The sequence below is a fragment of the Python bivittatus genome, unplaced genomic scaffold, assembly GCF_059951505.1.
Source record: "Python bivittatus isolate LINGU-HERP-01145 unplaced genomic scaffold, Pbiv_v1 ctg000480_np1212, whole genome shotgun sequence".
Taxonomy (NCBI): domain Eukaryota; kingdom Metazoa; phylum Chordata; class Lepidosauria; order Squamata; family Pythonidae; genus Python; species Python bivittatus.
The window spans coordinates 88,525,425-88,547,883 of NW_028277075.1; the positions used below are offsets into that span (position 1 = coordinate 88,525,425).

A 22,459-nucleotide genomic window follows, 5' to 3' on the forward strand; every position below is an offset into this window, starting at 1 on the left:
GTTTAATGTAAACATTTTAAAGAGAGTATGATGACCTAGCTTGCTTTTTAAAACCTCCAAAATACTTCTTTTGTCCATCTTCCAAAGTTGCATCCCTTTCCATTGTGAAATTATGTTTTGTTTTTTTGCAGAATGATCATGTTTGCTAACTATATTCCACCAACTTATTTATTAAAAACATGGAAATATTGCCAAGAGCAAATATCCCTACTATTCCTATATTTCCCTTGGTCCAACAAAAACCAGAGGATAACCTGCTAATTTTTAGATTGATACTTTTGCTTGGATAATATGAACTTGACCTTCCTTCCCTTTACATAGTTAGCAGACACCCATGATGTCAAGCTGGTTTTCTTTTTCTCCCACTCTGGCCATTTCTACCCTGGAGGGAGAAAATAGAGTTTGAGCAACAGACTACAAGAAAATAGAAGAAAAATGTTATTCTACTTCTGCCCACCTGGAAACATTTATTCACACAGTTGAATGTGTGAAGCTCTCTCTCCCTCCCTCCCCTGGGGAGGTTAACAATACATGCATGGTTACTAGTGGGGTTGCCCTATTTATCTGTGATGTCAGAAGGGCCAGACAACTGGACATACAGTAGTCTTCCTCTCAAACCATCACATTGCTCGCTTCTAATCAGACACTTTGCCCTGCAAACATGCAATCCCATTTTACTGTTCTGCACAGAGACTGCTTCTCCATTCTTCTTTCTGTGAAGTTTTCTATGATGCTTGACTCCTGAGGTATGCTCTGTCAATTCAAATGCTACATTCCTGTTGCTTACATCCAAGAACAGTCCTAAGGGATTATAGTTTTATTTACACTGCAGATGGTATAAAGTACTTCACCTCTTTCAGAATTTGCCTCCTCTAATGCATACATTCTAGAAGCATTAAATTGCTTTTCTCCTTGTTTTCTATAACTGTACTCTTTTATTTATCTCAGCATATTCTTCTAAAATAAACTGTCAGGCCAAACGATGTATTTTAACCTGCAGTTCTTTCTATTGCCTTCCTTAAACTATGACAACTATCTATTTCAGACATAACTGTTTCCTTTCTGTAAATTTAAATATATATCTTATTGCCACTTATGTATTATTTTTCTGGTCCCAAGTTCCCTAAAGTGCCACTAAATTGCTTGTACATGTACTTGCTGATGTCATAACCAAAGGCTGTTTTCGAGTGGAGTCAAAGGTTAGTTGTGGGTTACACAGCTGTCTCTCCAAAGTGTTCTTTGCATGTACCAGTCCTAGAATATGTTGTGTCAGGGTTTCATCATAATTACAATTCTAAGAGTTTCCTGAGCTCTGCTGTACATTCTTCTATTGTCTGCCCAGATCTTCTTGATCATGCATTAAATGTTAAGTTGGAAGGGATATTAAAGCATTTACCAACTGGTCAATGATACCCTGAAGATCCCTTAAAGCTGAACACACCTGAATTTTAATCTTCATCTTTCACATGTTTAGTAGCAATGACCCAATATTTATCCACCTTTTCTGGAGTATTAGCTAAGCAAAACCTTGTCTCAATTATTATTATTCTAAATTTTTTCCAAGTTAACAGCAACCCCAACAGCCTTCCTTTGATAAAAGTGTCAAGGATATTTTCATGGAAAAGATGGCACAGAATTGATTTACTATTTACCTGGGATCATTTCTGAGTAGTGGAGAGATATGGAAAATGATTCTCCTATGAACCTTGTCATTCTCTCACCACAGAATAAATTGCTTCGGTTTCATTATCATTTTAATTTTTATTTTCTAGTCTGCTCCAATTCAGAAATAGAGTGGCCTGAATTATACAGACTGCATTTTAAATGAAGCCATGCATCCTTTTAAACAATGGCATGACAATATTTCCCATTTTTACTTTCAATCACGATGAATTTGCCTTTTTCACTGCTGCATGAAACAGAGCTGATGGTTTATGTGTACCCTCTTTACAGTCAACTTAGACTGCATCAACAGAGATAACTCAGTTTGTCTCACCTACTTATTTACACTGAATTTCATTTGTTCCCTATTACCTAATTACAGAAATCCTTTTGGAGTACTTTACTGTCTGCTTCAGATTTTGAAAGTCTTAATAACTGTCACTCACATATGGCTCAAAACTCTTTGTTCAAGTGAAACAAAACACTATCTTCAGTGAGAAAATCCCACTTTTAACCCTACCTACTTAACGTATTTTTAGCCAATATTCCATAGAATATTGTATTTTTATCCTATTACCTTCTCAGTTATGTCCCTTGTCCATGCATTTCTTATTCCCTTACTAATAAAGGTATCAGAGAAATTTCCTGGGTTCTTGAGAAGGATAATGAATAAAATGAGAGACATGAAACATCTCAGCTGCAGCAATATTTCACTGAGCCAGTACCACTGCCCCATCCACAGCACATCCTTTATAACAATCTATGCAAATATAACACCATTTGACTGGGACTTCTGGTCAAACAAAACCGTGATTGTGTTGGCTTTAGCTAAAAACTCAGAGGCCCTCTAGGGATGTACTGTGAAGGGGGCAATGGTGAGAACTGGAAAGGCACTGCATCTGGAAATTTTGTCCTCCTTTCTCACTATGGAATATTTTGGAAATTTTAACCAAATTTCAGTATCAAATCTCCCCATAGTAACTACAAAAAAATCTCCTTTATTCTCTATGTTTCCCTCCTGATTCCTTTTATTATCATCTTCCTAATCATTATATAGGTTCTACTACAACACTTCTACCTTCCTAGTAATAGCTAGCAAGTACATAGAATCCATCAATATGATTTCTTTATAACTTATTAGCCTCTAAGCATGTGTTTATACATTTAATTAAGGTACAATGCTTAACTTCTTAGGTAGTTTTATTATTACAGTAGTATGCTTTTCCTCAGTGCAGTGTTTCCTAACAAGGTCCTTTCAGATATTTAGAACTAAAAATTCCATCAACCAGCATAATTGCTTTTCAGGGATTATGAGAGTTTGTGATTAAAACAAAAAAGTTTGGAGGGACAAAGGTTGAAAGGTTTCTTCCTCCCTCCCTCCATCTCTCTCTTTTTGAAAGTCTGTGTTGACACTTTCAAAAGGGCTCTATGCAGCATTACCACTGTTAAGCAATCTACCATATAAATAGCTGTCTAAATAACACTGAAACTTAGTACTGCATAAGGTTTCTTAAATTTCATTGACTTTAATAAGATATAAATAGACTCTGTGTTTAAAATTCCAACCTTCGTCTTTAATGAAGCTCTTAAAATGATGTTTGAAATGTTATGATTTCAAAATTGTCTCAGAGTTTTTAATGTTAGAGCTCTACAGATAGTGTCTCTCTAGACTAGTTCCCATATAGTGGAGGCATAGATTTACAGTTCCTCTGATTGATAAATATATATATTTTTCTTTTGTGTTTCAATCTAAATATAACCATGTTTCCCTTTTATGTAAACCATGTTCTTAATTAGCAATTCTATAGTCTTGAATTAATCTTACCAACTTGGATAATCGCTGTTGCTTTTTGCCTTGTAAGTAGAGAAAAACCTTTCCTTTCCTTTCCTTTTATTATCCTTTACATTACTCACTGGTCTACAATTATAATCCTGTTCAGTCATCTTTAACCCTGACTAAATATACCCAGATGACTTATATTTTTCCCTCAAGTGTATATCTCCTCAAATTTATAAGGAGAAAAAAGGAACAATGTAGTTCATTCTTATTACTCTGTGCCAAAATTAGTGCAACTTTAAAGAAAAATTATCTCATGCTCCTCCTGATGTATTTCAGATGATCTGCATAAGCTAAAAAAAAATCCTGCATATTTTGCAACCTATGCAAGTGAACAGAACCTATACAGCTATATCACCTAAACAAGATCCCGACAAATCTCCTTAAACAAACTCACAAGCTACAGTATGAGGATAGCAAGGGTCTCCATCACCTATGTCAGCCATTGTTGTTCTGGACATTTTCTTAATCTAAGAATCCTACCAAAAAAAAAGTCAGCATGTGCTTCATTGATTATAGAAAGGCTTTTGATTGTGTTGATCCCATCAAACTGTGGAAAGTGCTTAAGAAAATGGAAATCCCAGAACATCTCATCCCAGAACATCCCAGAACATCCCATTGTCCTCATGCAAAACCTCTACACAGGACAGGAATCCACAGTCCAGACTGAATTTGGTGAAACAGACTGGCTCCAGGCTGGCAAAGGAGTGCAACAAGGCTGCATGTATTTCCCTTATTTATTCAAACCACAGTATATGTGGAATATATATTAAGGAAAGCTGGACTGGAAGAAAAGTATGGTTTTAAAACTGGAGGAAGAAACATCAATAGCCTGCACTATGCTGATGACACTACTTTAATAGCTGAGAATGTATAAGTATTTACGAGGCCTAGTAATAAAAGTCAAGGAGCATATTGAAAAAAATGGGACCAAACTAATGACAACAGGTACAATAGCCAGCTCTAGAACTGATAATGAAGATATCAAAGTGGTGGATAGCTTCTGTCTTTTGGAACCAACCATCCACAGTATGGAGGAGGAGGAGGAGGAGGAGAAATAACAACAACAACAACAGACTGTTGTGATGTCTGGTGCTTCTGACATCACCAAACCCTGATCTCACCTTATCATCAAAGCAGTTTCTGTCTCCCTCAAAGTTTTTTCCTTCTTCTTCCTGAATTCCCAGGCAATACCCTCTTACATTATGGATCACTGCACAGTTTTCCTAAGTTGGGAGAGAATTAGACTGATTTAAAAAGAAAAAAAGCAGCTGCTTCAGTCTCTTTTTTCATATTTCTTTCCCCTGACTATTATATCTTTCCTTTTCACATCACTATCGATCAGCAAAGCCTAAAACCTCATTGGGTAACTGTGCCATGCACACATCTACTTCTTTTTCTCTCTCTCTCTCTCACTCTGTCTCACCACCCCTTCTGGGAAGCATCATACTTTTAGCTGTTTATTGTAGTTTTTCAACTAATTAAAAAAAAAGAACCCAAACTTTATTTATACTGTTTAACCTTAGGTACTGTACAAAGGCATTTCCTAATCAAACTAAATTATTCCAGTTAAATGTGCCTAGTTCTTACTTATTTTTATTGAAAGGTGTTGGGTTTTGACTCCATTTACTGGAGAGGCAACTATTTCCTCTGACACAGATAGGGTCAAACTGGAAAAGTTGCCCCAGAACAATATTTTTGCCTTTTTTTCCCCAGGCAAGTTTATTCCCCGAATATAGTGAAGTAGCCTTCTGACATGTCCTGAATGATTATGTCATTTGCTGGATTACCATTAGTGCCCAATCAAGCCCAGTAATGCAAATCTGCCATTTATTTATAGAATTGCTTTAAACATTCATAGATGCCCAAGTTGTTCAGAGAAATAAGGTTATCCAACACAATCCATAGGTAGCGAAGAGTGTAAGAGAGTTAAATAGAAATGTGAGGCATCACTTTTGCAATACTTCCTACCACAACCATGGTGACCTCTGTTTTTGTACCTTCAATGTTTTTGAAGCAAATAACATATTTCATTTGAATGCAGCAACACTACTAAGTTTCCAGAATTTACTTCTTGTGCTTCATCACGCCACTGAGCATTATTATCTCAAACAGAAAGCAGTGGAATTTAGAAATACTTCACATCAAACTCCTATTAAATTATTTCACTTTGAAGTATCTTGAAAATTCTTTCAGCATTAAGAATATTGTACAAGCATAAAGTATGTCTCTTCTCAAGATCTCACACTGTTCCTAAGAATTTCCCAACAGAGGGAGGGAGGGGAAGCAGTGGCAAATCTTGGAACACAGTACAGAAGTCATTAACTGAATTTAGTCCCAGTTCTTCTATTTCTTTATAAAGAAAAAACATATTGTTCTTTGCTTGCTTTGCAATCAAAGACTTTGAAGTCTTTCTGCAGTATTTTTTTTTTCTGTTGACCATGTACTTACCTGGTAGTAGCCACAAGATATTATATTTATCCATGTTGCATTTTTCCTGCAGTTGCTCAACTTTTTGAGGACACAAAATCCCCCGAAGCAGCAAGATTTAACAAAGTGTACATACTGCATTGGAAATCATTTAGGTATCACTATATTTTTACAAAAATAACTCAACTATTACCTAGAGATACTAAAGCAATTACTCTACAAGCTTAACAAAAATATGTCAGAAAGTATTACTGTCACCAAGCTCCAATTGTACCTTGCTTCTAATATAAGGCTAGATGATTATTTGTTACAATTATTTTTGTGCCACTTTTCCCTATTAGTAGGACATTATGCTCCTTTGCCAAGCAAGTTCCTATTAACTTATTTTCATTTTCAATTTTAATCCATAAAGCCTTGACATAATACAGGAAACCCTTCAGCAATGATTTATTGAATTCGGCAGTAAACAGATCATTGCTGTGATTTTTAATTATCCTATCTCCCTATCCCAAAGAATCTGTCAGTAAGTAGTGAAAAAGGGAAAGAACTGAGGAGGATTTCAATATGTTATTATTATAAAGGACTTGTAATATCTAAGCAGCTTAGCATGATGCCTGGCTTCAGGCATCAGTTACTTTCTGACTGTCAGAAAGTAACTTCCTGACATCTAGAAGCTCTCCAGAAACTTCAACATTCGTAAGTTTATATAAAGTACAATCTCTATGCTGGCTACCTTGCACTAATCAATCACATTAGGACTGGGTCCACAACTTGTACAAAGTCACGCTTTCAGTCATGTCTTGTTGAACAAGTTGCAGTAGTCTGATTCTCACACTGCAGTAAGCCTTAAATCAACATGTATAAAGCCAACGATTGGGTTCACATAGCATATTAAAATAAAACCAAATAAATCGTATTGTGAATTAGTATGATGTGTTAATCCAGAATTCCCTGATGACTGGTGAATGCTTAAAATAATATTAATGAAATGACAAACACCTCCAATTTCACAGGAAATCATTCTGTCAAAGTAAACATAACATTTCAACAAAGCCAATTCTGAATTCCTGGTAAATTATCTGAGTATATTAAATAAATAAGTGTAATTTCTTTTTGAATGCATTGGTTTATACCCAGACTTAGAAATTCCAGGTCCTGATTCACACATCACACTAAGTCATCATTTGCTTAGGAATAGCTTGTTTGATAAACCTCAATTGGCTGGATTCACAGAACATGCTAAACAATCAGTTAAGATTTATAAAACATAGGAGAAGCCAAAGAAAGTCCCACAAACATTATAAATGGATACATACCATCCCACATTAGCTGTGACTTAAACAGGCCAATGACACAAACAGCCAGGTCTTAATATCTGAACCAGATCATAAAGTAGGCTGTATTAGTACTGTATCACCTCTTCATTTACAGCTACAGTGTCAATGCAGGTATTTTTCCATACAGCTTGTCTGTGCAAACCAAGCCAAGTAATCTACACGTACCATTTAACAACCATTCATTTAGTGACCACTCAAAGTTACAGCAGTGCTGAACAAAGGGGTTTACAACCAGTCCTCATACTTATAACAGTTGCAGCACCCCCGTGGCCTCGTGATCACAATCTAGGCACTTGGCAACCAGCTCGCACTTAAAACGGTTGCAATGTTCCAGGGTCACATGATTGCCTTTTGTGACCTTCCCAGACCTTTACCCCAAAGTCAATGAGGAACCACGTGATTTGCTTAACAACCATGTGATTTGCTTAATGGCCATGGTGATTCACTTAATGACCACTGCAAAAAAGGTCATAAAATCAAGCATGACTTGCTTAACAACTGCCCCACTTAACATCGAATGTTCCGGTACCTATTGTGGTTGTTAAGTAAGTGAGGACTACCTGTATGCTAATTTTGGATTGTGAAATTAAACATTTTTGGGTTCGAACAATGGCCATTATCCTGAAAATTTTACCTTGTGGTGCAATGTGACAATTGTGTGATCTAGAGACAAATGGTCAAAGTGTCAGAATGACTCAGGAATGTAGAAGATACTGAAGTGAAATTCCAAAGCTTTTCCATGTCCCGGGGCAATCATTATGGAAAATTATTGAGTGGTTTCAGAGGATAAAAGGGTTTGGAAAACTATGGAAAATTGTTTATTTTTTGCTTATCTTTTTGTCTAAAGGACTCAACAGGACAGGACAGGAAACATCAACAGTGTGTCATTCAGGAATATGAACTATCATTACATACAGCATTAAACAGTTCTAAAAGCTTAACTATTCAATACCTGCCTCTCTAGTTTTAATGGTATATGCAACTCATAGCAATACTTAAAAATGCTGTACATATTATGAGTAAGTCTCTTTCCTTATCATGGAAACCTATCTATTACTGGTAAAAGTACTTTAAAAAATGCTATATAAAGAGACCATAGAAGAAGAGATTTCAGAAAGTAATAAAAATGCTTATACCTATTTCTTTAGTTTCTAATACTGTCTAAAATAAAAATATGCATTTTAGTCCTAGGAAATCGAAGTATTACAATTTACTTTGTTCTGGAAGATATATACTTTCATTACTTTTCCTGCAAAGGGAAAGTGCTTGAAGTCTATGTTCTGCTTCACATTTACCACCTGAACTGTACATAAATGCTTCATAATGATCAAGCTATTATAATTTAGTTTCTCTGTGCTCGTTAGTTCAACAAAGGGAGCATTCAACATGTGACAGGGCCAGTACTGAAAGTTGGGTGTTATATTATAGAGTGCAGCATCTGAGCTGCAAACACCCAGATGGTCACTACATAGCAGGAAATAGTAGCTACAAGGTGGGTCTGGTTTATCTTTGCTCCCACCTAATGGCCATCTGGATTTTTGCAGCCCAGGCCTGACAGTCCTACTTTCATTATTGTTTGCAGACACACTGAAGCACAAACTAGCCAGGCATGTTTAGTGCTAAGCAAATTTGGCCCACGCAGTTTATGATTCAGGATATCTTTTAAAAATTGGTTTACTGTCCCCATCAGCTAGCTTTGGTTGACCAGCACAGTCACAATGCTTCAGCTCAAGAGCTAGAGATTTGATACTGGGAAAACAAGGGTTCTTCCTAATGGCCATCTTAAAATTCATTCCTCCAGTCCTTGAGTCAGAAGAAAAGTATGTCTGCATAATTTGCACCAAACTGATGGCCAGCTCTAAATTGACTGCAGTTGTCTTGTCTTTTTAGCTTTACTGAGGGACAATTTAATGGCAGTGATTGATAGATTCTTCCAACTTAAACTCCCCTCTCCTCCAGCATCATCAGCCAACAGGAAACGTGACTCATCAAACTATTGCCATAATTTGGGGTAGATGGGTTTGATCAAAGGTGAGCAGCTGCCAGGAATGGTGTCCCAATTTGATTTGCCAAAACATGTACCGGGGTACCTCTAGTTCAGCATGTGTTCTGCCATGAGTTTTAGTACTAAAAGCTGATTTTTATCATGTAGAATAGAAGTTCTAAGTGACCTTGAGTGACATTGCATCGGTGACTATTAAACTTACATCTGATGAAGAAAGAAGGCAATCTTCTACTGGCCAGTCTGATAGAACAAGGAACAAAAAATATCACTTTATCTTATGGATCTGAATTTTTTTTTTCAATTCTGCATTGTTAAGCTGACAGAATGTCACCAGCATTACAAAGCCAAGCTCAGAAGAGTTGGTCAGTGCTACACTAGGAGGAATCTGTAATAGTCACATTTACACCTGAACCTGACACCAGCTCTCATGTTATGTAAGGCATTGTCAAACTCACAGTGATTATGTTCACACCTAATATGACAAGCATAACTTTACATTTAATAGTTAGTGTGAACATAGGAAAGTTGAAACAAACTGAAATGGGGATTAAAACACATACATATCTTTCGTCAGACTGTCTCCAACCTGGAGTGGATCATTCCAACATTTCATTCACTGTGTCCTGTTAATCAGGCTATAATCACAAGCACACTAAGCTCTACTCTACACAGACAGTCTTACCCCTAAATTCCACAGCACTGCACTACAAGGCTACAATCCTATGCAAATCAACTTGGAAATAAGTCCCCTGATCACAGTGAAACATTCTTCAAAGAAAGCTCATTTAAGACCGGGCTATTTTCACCCCACAGCACTTGCAGGTGTTTATTGGGAATGCCATTTTCACTATAATGTTTTCACAATTTTCATTTGAAAACAATATTACAAAAAGCTTCTATAACGGTTTGCAGATGGGCTATTATATAATAATGTCTTTTATGGCTTCCCATGGCCTAACATGATAACTGAAATAATAAAAAAAAACCAATGTTGCCACACTAACATCAGGGCATTTGTCTGGATCTTACACAGTGTGTGTGTATGCAATAAGGGTTTCACTGAATATGACTACACAAAATGTATAATTCATTTATATCATGAGGACAACTTCACACTCTTATTCAAATGACACTATAAAACATCCCCCCCTTTTTTTTATTCTTCTTTGGGATTACTGCAGATATCACTAACCAGAACATGAAACAACACACAAAACAAAACCCAAAACTTAGGGTAAAAGCCTAAGTCACATGGTTAGAAAGAAGATTCACGACACCGCAGTGAGAAGACAGGAATGGAAAACAGCAGCAACCTACCCGACCTGGTGCCCTTCTGATGTACTGGACTGCAATACTACTATAGTCCAACAACCACTAGAATTGCTAGCTAGCATGTTGAGGGATTATGAAATACATCTGGAAGGCACTAGGGTGGAAAAGGCTACTCTAATTTTTTTATAATGGCATACCCTTTTTTTCCAAATAGGAAATATATTGCACCTTCAATGCAAAGGGGAGTTACTATTGCATGCTGTCTCATTAACGAATTCTTAAAGCTCATTCTTTTCCTCATATATCAGATGTTGGCAGAACCTTGTGTCTTTGATCTACAGACACAACATCTACATCTACATCTACAGACAGCATCTAATATAATTTAGGCACAGGGTTGGGACAATAGCCTTTAGATAATGTTGGGAATTCTCATTCTTCCAGATTTTTCAGTAACTCCAGTAAGAGAGCCATGCTAGCTCTTGGGCCAATGTTTTGTTTTGTTTTGTTTCCCAACTCTGCTATTACTACATTTTTCAGTAAATACAAAGTTCATCCTTGATTTTACTCTCCTATGCAACAGCCTGCAGCACCTACCTCTCAGCCTCTCTAGCACTACCCTACAGCATTAAAGTTTGTGCCAAGCACTTCTATTACCTTACCTCCAATAGATAATTCAGCCAGATTCTACTCTCTCCCTTCTGTTTCACTACATGGAAGATTTCAGGGCAGTTCTTATGACAGTCACCCCTGCCCTCAGAGAAGGTATCAGTCAAGTTGCTAACTTAGGTTATGTTATTTTGCAGTTTGTATAGGGTGAATTATTAAGTCACATAACCCCCCTTTTTACTCAATATCAGAAGACCTCTTGATTGGTATTTAATGCTTTCATTTGATAATGTGTGATACTGTTGCTAAATTCTTTAGTTCAGCCATATGTATTTGTTAATATATGACCTATGGTTAACAACGGTTTTAGAGTTTCATTTTATTCAGTTCTGACTCCAAATGCCATATTTTTATTAGTAATTTCTACAGGTATTACCTGTTTGCTTTTGACCCTTCCTTCTAGTTCTAAGCAGTTTTCCCTTTTTCTTTGTTATGTATTTTTCCAACCTATTTGGCTTGTAAAGTTTGTTACTGTATCACTGTTATTATAACTATCTGCTTTATAACCATTTCCTTGCCTTGCTCTATTAAGCATCTCTGCATAAATTTTTGTTGAGCCATTTTATTTGTATTTTATAATGTCTTTATGATTGTATAGAAAAACTGAATTGAATATATTTAAAGTTCTATAAAAGCAGATGATGATGAGGAAGAGGAGGAGGAGGAGGAGGAGGATGGCACAACACATTTTATATGTATTGGGCAAGACAGTTTAATAGACCTAGTCTCTCTTTCTCTCTCTCTCTCTCTAACTCAGTACTGACATAACATTTCACTAGGATGATATGTGATTCTGTACTGCTTAGCAGAAGATAGTTTTGTACATTATGAAGAATAACAAAAAGCATGCAATGAAAATTCTACATGCCAACTTGGTACAGTCAAAACTTTATTTCTGAGTGATAAGGGAGCTATATCATGCTATAGTAGTTATGCCGTTTTTAAGACTGGTAGGTTTATGTGAAGATTTTGACCTATCTCAGGTAGAAGTATTGCTGAGCTGATAATAGCTGAAAAAGGGAGGTAAGAACCTTTGTATTTCAAAATGATAGCTTATATGTTTTTATCACTTTCTCATAATAAAATAAGCCACATACAACCTCTCTGCTCCCACTTCACATAAGTGATAAAGCAAGCTAGGCTGCACTGGCTCATTAAGCTTCCTGTTATATCTGAACTGGAAAGACAGAGTCATTATATGAGATAGGCAGCCATATAAGTCCTGTAAGTAAAAATAAACAAACAAATGGCTTCCAAACAAGCCAACATCTAGCTTCCTGGCTTATTCATTGTCCTACTTGCAAGAGAGAAGAAAAGCTGGTGCATGTGTATAAAAGTCATGCACTGGCTTGTTAAATCAGGACTCGATCTTCCAAATGTAGCCACTTCTCTCCATATGAACTGAATATACCTTGATGATAAGGGGGAAACAGCTTAGGCTAATGTCTTTTAGCAAGGTAATAATCAATAACTTTATTACTCTGATCTTATCAGTGATGCAGAATAAATACATCTTTTAGAAAGAAAACTATATGCCAGATTGCTACTGAGCTCTCAACTTTCTTTTTCTGCTAATACCAGGTTAAACCAGAAGTGCATGCTACCAATCATGACATTTATGCTTATTTTATTAAAATATGTGTAGACCACCCTTCAATATAAATACCTAAGAACAAATAAACATCAAAGTCTTATAAAGCTAGAATGATTAAAAAAAAATAACAGTTTAGTTAATGTAATTAAAAATACAGAATAAATAGCAGCGTAAGATTAGTCTTGCAAGATTGATGTTAGCCCTTCAGGGTAGTTCAGACAAGAAGCACTACCAGGAGTACCAGCACTATCTTTATGGAAAGGTTACTTTAAACAGAATCTTGAAAGTATTTTTCCCCTCCTTTCTTTTTAGTCTCTGGAAAACTAGGAAGGAAACTGGAAAACTTCTGAAATGCTTCCCATGCTTTCCCGCCACCCGCAAACTGAGCTGCCTTTCATCAGACCGTTGCCTAGGCTGCAGATCTTCCTCCTGTCTCCCAAGGTCACTCCCACCTATCATCACATCTCAGCACTGGGAACTATTCAGTTCCCCATTCTCTCTAATAAGCATCTTATTATTTTCATTTGTAATAGCTGAATTCATTTATCAAGAATAGTTCAGTCAAATGAACTTTTATCCTTTTACCTTTGTCAGGCACTGTATGATACACGATGCTGCAAATTGTTGCAAATTGCAGAACAGCTAAACTGTTCTGGTTGATATATACTGGCTGCTGGTGGGTTAAGAAACTGAACTGCATTCAAGAATACAGCCTTTCCGCTTGGGAGAATCACACCAAATGCAGGACATGTCTCAATTTGACAATGACACTAACTTGAAAGATAAAGCATATGACTGAGTAATAACAACAACAATTATGACAATACCTACGACTATTTGCTGTTTATGTATGCAAGAGTGTGTGCATATGTATGTATGTATTTAAATCAGGTAACATTTCAAAAATCCTGCATACCTTGAAAACTGCTGTTGCAGTCCACACATTTGAATCCTGTGGCGCTCAGATTCCAGTGTCATTTCATGTAGTTTTTTTTCACTTTCAAGTCTCAAAAGTCGCTCTTCCTCCAACTCATGTACCAGCTTCTCGCGCTTAAAAGAAAAGAAAGTGACAAAATTAAGCAGTTAAAATGTGTGAAGCTTAAGACTTATGTTGCTGCTGCTGTTAAAAGACAATCATGTAGAAAAGGTGAGTAATGTATGACTTTACCCTACATCAGCCCTCTTCAACCAAGAGTCCATCAGATGGTTAGAATTTCAAAACCCATACAAGTAATCCTTGCTTAACGACTGCCATGTTTAGCAACTGTTCAAAGTTACAACAGGGCTGAAAAAGTAACTTTACAACCAGTCCTAGCACTTGCAACCATCTCAGCATCCCAGCGGTCACATGATCGAGATTTGGGTACTTTGCAACCAACAGGCATTTATGACCATTGCAGCATCCCGCACTACCATGATCATCATTTCCACACTTCACAGTCAACTTCTGACAAGCAGAATCAATGGAGAAGCCAGCAATAAAATCACAACTCATGGTCATTAACAACCACAGGTGATTTGCTTAACGACCGTGGTGGAAGTGAGGTTGTAAGTCTCTTGCAGTCACATGTCACGCTTAACGATTGTGTCGTTCAGCAACAGAGTTGCCAGTCCCAATTGTGGTTGTTAAGCGAGGACTACCTGTAATTTCCCAGCCATCAAGGCTACTGGCACTGTAAACTGCAGAGTCGCTGGGAGCTGGGTGGCATATAAATGTAATAAATTATTATTATTATTATGGTTGGTCACATAGTCAGCCAGATATTTAGACTGGATTTGGCATTTGTATCCACCTATTGAGTCCTTCCCAAGGACTTGGGATAGACAGATGTTGTTGTTTGATGGTGTTAAAGATATCGCCTTAGGAAATAAGCTGTTCCAAGTAAAGCTGCCTTTTGCAATTGACTGATGGTGATTTTGTCAATGCCGATGTGTTCAAGATGTTTGGGATTGCACCTAAGGCACCTATAACTATTGGTACTATCTTTGCTTTCTTTTGCTATATTAATATATTATTATTGTTGTTGTTGTTATTATTATTATTCCTGAAAGACAACAACACATCACGGGAATACCAGTTCAGAAGAGACTGCCCCACCTGTTATTTTGACTTACAGAGCTGTTCCCATTTAATTCTTTTAAATGTTTTAAACTTCCTAAATATTTCTAACAGAGAAATTACTCACCGCAGAACTTTGCATTTGTCCCTTTAAAAAGTGCTGTATGAGAGTAGATGAAGGAGTCCCGTGCTTTTAGATACAGTTATAAAGAAACAGAAGGTATCTGGTCTTTTATGGACCAGCAAGCATATCAGCACAATACTTAACTGACTTTTGGTGGTTCCTCCTAAGAGCAAATGCATCTAACAAACTCTGATGATTCTGCCCCTGGTTTGCTTACTGTTTATAAGAGGAACACGTTAAAATCAGATGACAAGCAACTGTATCATTAATTTCTTTTTTCACAACACATTTATCTATTGCATGAGATCTAAGAAATACATCCATATATAAGGATTCATCACCCTACTGTATCAGGGTCTGAAGTTTCTTGAAACATGGAAAACCCACACTATCACCACAATGAATTATTCAGGAATTTGTGGCAACACAACAGTTCTTGTATTATACTAGCCAGTAGAATTGGACAAATAGCTATTTACAAATTCCCTTACATTGTTTCTAATTATTATTACTTACAGATATTGTTTTCCAGTGGCAAAATATGCCTATACTTACTATTTTATTTATTTAAGATTTTTATACAAGATTTCATTAAACAAATGAAATGAAGCTGTTTATACTTTTAATAAATATAATAATAAAATGCAGAATAAAAAAAAAGGACAAAATAATACCAACAATTGAAAAGGTAAAAAGCCAATAATTAGAGCAGTTGTTTTTAAAGGGAAGGGAAAGTCTGAACAACTAAGTTTTTTTAATTTCTGGCCAAAAAACACTCACAGTTGTAAGTTTATTTCAGAAAGTAAGAACCACTTCAGAGAATGCATCTTGCCTTACTCCAGCTGAATTAGGATTAGCAAATCCTGTTGGAGACAGCAAGGAACTGTCTCCTGAATTTAAAGTTCTTAATAGTGGGGTCCTGAGCAGTTTAGGGCCAAATAAAGCTGAAAGAGAAAATATGGCTGCGTACATACCAATACCTAGTGAGCTATTTCTGTTTTGTGGCAACTTCAAAGATCAACAAATTTATTAGGGCTTAATTTTTTTATGGAGAACAGTCAGCTCCATATGAAACTCAAAGCTTTATATATATAGCAATGGTTAAGCAGGGGTAATTAGAAATAGAAAGTTTAAAGAAAGATGAAATGAAGAAAGCACAAGCAGTGATAATTACCTTATTATCTGTGTCTAATCATAAGGCAGCTGTTGAATGACAACAGAGATATTGCTGAACCACTGAGCTGATAAACACATATCATACAACAAAAACTATTTATCCATGTTCAAACCGTAGAGGATAGAGAGAAACTTCTTCATAATAAAATGGCCAATAAATTGTCTTAGTTCATTTTCTAAATTTTATTTCTTTCCAGTGTCATTCTTTACAATCCTACTGACAACCATAAGTGCCCCTCTTCCTGTACCTCAGCCAGCCAGCCAGTTTGATGAAGTGGTTCAGGTGCTGGATTAGAAACCAGGAGACCAGGAGTTCTCGTCCTCCCTTGGGCATAAAAGTTGACTGGGTGACTTTGGGTCAGTCATTCTTTCTCAGCCCAGCCCACCTCACAGGGTTGTTGCTACAGGGAAAATAGGAGGCAAAATTATGTATGCCTCCTTGAGTGGTACAAAATAAAACTGAGATATAAATCTAATAATAATACCAGATCAGTCGTCGTCCGAGTCAACAAGGACCGCACTATGTGTTCTAGTTCCTGGACATCTGGTGACAAGTGGGCTACAGGACTCAGGTCTGTTGGCTGAGCAACCAGGGCCAGCAGCTGCAGAACTACTGGAAGAAAAGTTGTTTACCCATCACAAATATACAAAGACTGAAAACAAAGAAATGATGATCTGCTATTACAAATCAAGTCCAATGAGAAGAGGATATCAGAAAAGAACGCACCAGTTCTGGAAAGAACAACATCCAGAATCAGAAATAACAGAACAGAGGCTACCAGATCAACGTCAATTTATAACATGACATAAACTATTCACAGAAGTAGAACTGGAAGAACTGCAAAGGTCTACCCAGGGCAAAGAAGTCAAAGCCTTGCCAGAAGTAGCTCAGACAGCACAGCCTTCTCCTCAGAAAGAACAAAGCCCTCTAACTAAAAAAGAAGAACTGAAAGAAAGAATAACTGAGCTCCTAGAACGGCACAAAAACAACAGAATAATGTTGCCTGCATTGAAGCTTGTTACAAAGAAAAAGCTAGCACAAGTATTAAATGATGCCAATAATGTAATATCAAATATAAGCACCAGCTCACTGCAAGAAACAAACCAACTGATGTATATCCTGGCTGCAGTTATAACTGAATACCTTGGACACAAAATCAACAAGCAAGAAAAAAGAAAAGCCAAACAGTGCACGACCTAAATGGAAGATCAGGTTTGAAAAGAAGATCAGCATGCTAAGATCAGAGGCAAGCAAGCTAGAACAGATGCAATAAAAGAAACTGAAGAACAAGAAGACCAAAGAATACCTGATCAAGAAATATCACCTAGAAACAAGGAAGATCAAGGAAACACTAGAAATAATAAAGCAGCAAATAACAGCCATAGCCACAAGATCAGCAGATACGAAGCTCGGATCGCACACTATAGGCAGAAACTTCAATTTCAGTTGAATCAGAAAGGTTTCTACCAATCCAACAATGGAGGGACTGCAGTGAACCAGTCAACACCTTATAAAGAAGAAACAGTGCAGTTCTGGGGCAGCTATGGGACAACCCAAAGAAATACAACAAGAATGTATTTTGGATAAAGGAGGTGGATAAGAATAAAAAAGAAGCTGAAATGAAAGAACTTGTAATAACAGCAGAAATGGTGGAGAAAACAGCAAGGAAGATCAAGAATTAGTCAGCACCAGGTAAAGATGAACTGCATGGTTTTTGGTTGAAACATCTGACTGCTCTCCACCCACACACTGCCAAGCAGTTTAACAACATACTGCAAGGAGGTGAAATTGAAGATTGGTTAACATCTGGCAAAACCTACCTGAAAATGAAAGATCCAACAAAAGGGCCAGCACCAGGCAACTATTACCTGCTTGCCAACACCTTTCAAATTATTGTATTGCTGATGCAGTCCAACAGCATCTAGCTGAAAACAAGCTATTTCCATATGAGCAGAAAGGAAACCACCCAAACAGCAGAGGGACAAAAGATCAGCTCCTAATTGACAAGATGATTTTGGAAAACTGTAAGAGAAGGAAGACCAAGTTGAATGTACCTTGGACTGATTACAAGAAGGCATTCAACTCCCTGCCACATGACTGGATAATCAAGTGCCTAGAAATAACAGGAGTGAGTACAAACATCAGAAGCTTTGTGCTAAGATCAGTGGCACAATGGAAGACACAGTTGCTGGTCAATGGTGATAGACTGGGAGAAGTTAACATCAAGAGAGGAATCTTTCAAAGAGACTCACTATCACCACTACTGTTTGTCATTGCATTGATTCCTCTGTCAACAACACTAACAAGTCAGACCATGGCTATCAAACATCAAAAATATCTGCCAGGTTATCCCACCTCCTTTACATGGACAATCTGAAGATGTATGGAAAAACACCATCTGAAATGGAATCACTGCTCAACACTGTCCAAATATACAGCCAAGATATTGCAATGGAGTTTGTGCCACCCTTACTATCAACAGGGGAAAAATAGCGAAAACTGAAGGAACCAAGATGCCCTATGGAAATAACATCAAGAGTCTGGATGAAGATCACTACAAATACTTGGGCATCCTTCAGGCTGACAACATCAAGCACACTGAAGTCAAAAAGAAAGTTAGTAGTGAATACATCAGAAGAGTGAAGAAGATCTTAAAGTCCAAACTCAGTATTGGAAATACCATCGAGGCAATTAACACCTGGGCAATTCCAGTCATTAGACATACAGCTGGAACAGTGGACTGGGCTCAAGCCGAACTAAAAGCCATGGATAGGAAAACCAGAAAAATAATGACAATGAATCATGCCCTTCATCCACACAGCAACGTTGACAGACTCTACTTACCAAGGAGCATAGGTGGACATGGAATGTTACAAGAACATCAGACAGCTGAAGAAGAAAAAAAGGGCACTGGAAGAATATCTGAAGGACAGTGAAGAAGATGCACTGAAGCTAGTATACCATGAAGGCTCACTGAATACCAAAGAGACCAAACTGGCCTAGAAGAAAGTCCAAATGAAGAATAGAAAAGAGAAATGGCAAGGCAAAGTATTACATGGCCAGTATACAAACAAGCTAGCAGGCAAAGCAGTAACAACAAGATCTGGCAATGGCTAAGAGCAGGAAAGTTGAAGAAAGCGACAGAGGGGCTAATTCTGGCTGCACCAAGCCTTAAGAGAAAATGGATATAAAGCCAGAATTGGGAAGACAGCAAAAGAAAGCTGATGCTGCCACTGCAAAGAAGCTGAAGAAGCAGTGGACCACCAAGTTAGCTACTGCAAGAAGATTGTACAGACAGACTGATTACAAACAATGGCATGACAAACTAGCAATAATAGTGCATTAGAATATCTGCAAGAAATACCATTTGCTTGTAAGCAGGAACTGGTGGGACCACAAAACAGACAAAGTAATAGAAAATGAAGAAGCTAAAGTGCTCTGGGACTTTAGAATTCAAACACAAACACCTGCCACATAACACCCCAGACTTAACAACTGTTGATAAAAAAGACAAAGAAGTCTGGATAGTGGACACTGCAATACCTGGAGACAGCAGAATAGAAGAGAAACAACTGGAGAAAATCACAAAATACAAAGAGCTGCAAATAGAAATAGAACGACTATGGCAGAAGAAAGCAAAGGTAGTACCAATAGTAATAGGTGCCTTGGGTGCAATCTAAAACATCTGGAGCACCACCATCAGCATTGACAAAATCACCATCAATCAACTGCAAAAGGCAGCTTTATTTGGAACAGCTTACACCCTGCGACAATACCTTTAACACCATCAAACAACATCTGCCTATCCCAGGTCCTTGGGAAGAACTCAATAGGTGGATAAAAATGCCAAATCCAGTCTAAGCATCTGGCTCACTGTGCAACCAACAATAATTCATTAAATTTATGTGCCTCCCAATTCCCAGCGACTCTGGGAGATTTACAATTGTTAAAACGTTTAAAAACAAAGAACAATACAAAAAACACAAAAACAGCACAAGATAAAAAGAACAACGTTGGCAAAGAAAACAAACCCAGAGGAGAACAGGGAGGGAAGAATAATATTTATTTTTACATGCATTTTATTAACTGCTTCACTGTGATGAAAAGCATTTTCATCAGAGTTCACAGATAGATAAAGCTATGCAGGAACAGGGTTTTCTTTCTCCACTGAGAAATACAAGATCTTCCATTTCTCCAACAGTAGGAACCATGAGCCCTTGTCCATCATGAAAAGGTTAGAGCTTTAGAAGATATATATGGTGTGTTTATGTAATATTTTCCCCTAAAGCTCTAATCTTTTCATGATGGACAAGGGCCGTGTGTGTGTGTGTGTGTGTGTGTGTACACACACATATATACACAGACATACACACGTATATAGAGATATACACACACACACACACACACACTGCACTGTTTGTGGACTGCCAACAGTTTCAAATATATCTGATGTTACTATCTTATATTTTATGAAATACCCACAGTACTGTTTCAAATCTTTTGCATATAATTTTATTACAGAATAACAAAGCTTTCTTGGTATTAAGCCATTATTTGTACAAGCCACACCATTATAAATCTTATTGGATAATAAATTTATAATAGCAGTAACCAAGAGACCAAAAATATGAGCCAGAAAGAGATCTTAAAGACAATGATATATAAGCAGATGTCTTTAGAGGCAGGTTATAAGAGATTAAATGAAATACCTATTCACGTTGTAAACTATGGAGAATTATACAGAGAAGATAGGACTTACGTGAAGCAAATCTCACATAAATATTTGGAAGTGTGAATGTTTAAAATGGGAAATACATTTCCATAAAAGAAATTTAGTGACCGAATTAAATTAGCCAATTAAAATGTATTGTTACTATCTCATAATTCTGCAAATGCTGAAAATGATACTTTCAGAAAGGTTTGAATATAGAAATGTGCAGTACTTCACACCATCAGAATTCTGCAAAACCTAAATCCATTTAAAGCAGTGTTGAAGCTTGCTTACTATGGTTAGGATAGAAAAGCATGTTAAGCAGAATTGACATACAGTGGTACCTCAGGATACAAACGCCTCTACTAACGAACTTTTCGGGTTACGACCCGCTCCGGCTGCAAAAATTTACCTCGATGTGCGAACTCCGCCTTGGGGTACGGTCATTTTTCCGCCCCTGACATGTGGTCCGTGGCCATTTTTCCGCCCCTGACACGTGGTCCGCAGCCATTTTTCTGCCGCGCGGCGCGATGCCCGGCCATTTTCCCGCCACGCCGCGCAGCACCCGGCCGTTTTCGCGCCGCGCGGTGCCCAGCTGTTGCCGCGCCACACCGTGCCCGGCCATTTTCGCGCCGCACCGCGCTGCACCCAGCCGTTTTCGCGCCGTGCCGCGCCCGGCCGTTTTCGCGCCGCGCCCGGCTGTTTTCGCGCCGCACCGCGCTGCACCCGGCCGTTTTCCCGCCCCTGACGCGTGGTCCGCAGACGCCAGAACGGATTAACGGTAATTACATTGAACCTTATGGGAAAATTTGCTTCGGGGTGCGACCAAATTCAGAGGGCGAAACGGATTAACCAGATTTACATTGAACCCTATGGGGAAATTTCCTTCAGGTTATGACCAACTCGGGATACGCCCAGAGTCACGGAACGGACTTCCTAAATGGTTGATTGCGGATTATTGTAAACTGACAAGGGTCATTTGCAGGGTAGACTTGGCATTTATAGGTGGTTACTCTTAAAACTTTCATATCCACCAATCTTCCACTACAAATATATCCCCCACATATAATTTCTTGTAATACCCAAGGTTCTTATAGTTTGGGAAGTAGAAACAATCAGGTAAAAAGAAAGCAATTGTGGAGGGTTTTTGCCTGCATATTTTCCATGAAAATTCTGTTTTCTGTATCACTTGAAAAACAGAAGCCCCAAGCGCCATGCCCAAATCATCTAGTGTTTTCTAGAAAGCTTAGAACAGATGTCTCTGAAAGATACTTCACAACAGCAAACCCAACACAGCCTATTTTCTTTTTTTGTAGTGAGGTTAAGTTTTATTTTACTGAGGTTTGGTCTCAGGAGAAGCCTTCTGAATAGGATCTCTCTCTCTCTCTCTCTCTCTCTCTCTCCGTTTTGCATGCACATCTCCCATCATTTAGGCTAATTTCCAATTCTTTATCTTTATCTTTGTATATCAAATTATGCAAAAAGTATCACACACACACACATACACACCCCAGGTTTAACTAAGAAGTTTTGCTTTGGAGGCATAACTCTGAGCACATGAACAAGAGCACAGTATTCAGTT

The 22,459-nt window shown here is 37.7% G+C and overlaps 1 protein-coding gene across 5 annotated transcripts in view; it reads right to left on the bottom strand.

Annotated features, from left to right (window-relative positions):
* The window catches only part of NCKAP5 (NCK associated protein 5), a 680,918-nt gene that overhangs the window by 325,971 nt on the left and 332,488 nt on the right, over positions 1-22,459 (bottom strand). For 4 of the 5 annotated variants that reach the window (XR_015797191.1, XM_088146486.1, XM_088146485.1 and 1 more), the window contains one exon: positions 13,723-13,856. Coding sequence is in view for 4 of the 5 variants with exons in the window: in XM_088146486.1 (XP_088002612.1) it covers positions 13,723-13,856 (134 nt within the window). In the remaining variant the exon portion in view is untranslated. Of the gene's footprint in view, positions 1-4,623; positions 4,699-13,722; positions 13,857-22,459 lie in introns of those variants that run through there. The other variant, XM_088146488.1, reaches the window with a different exon arrangement.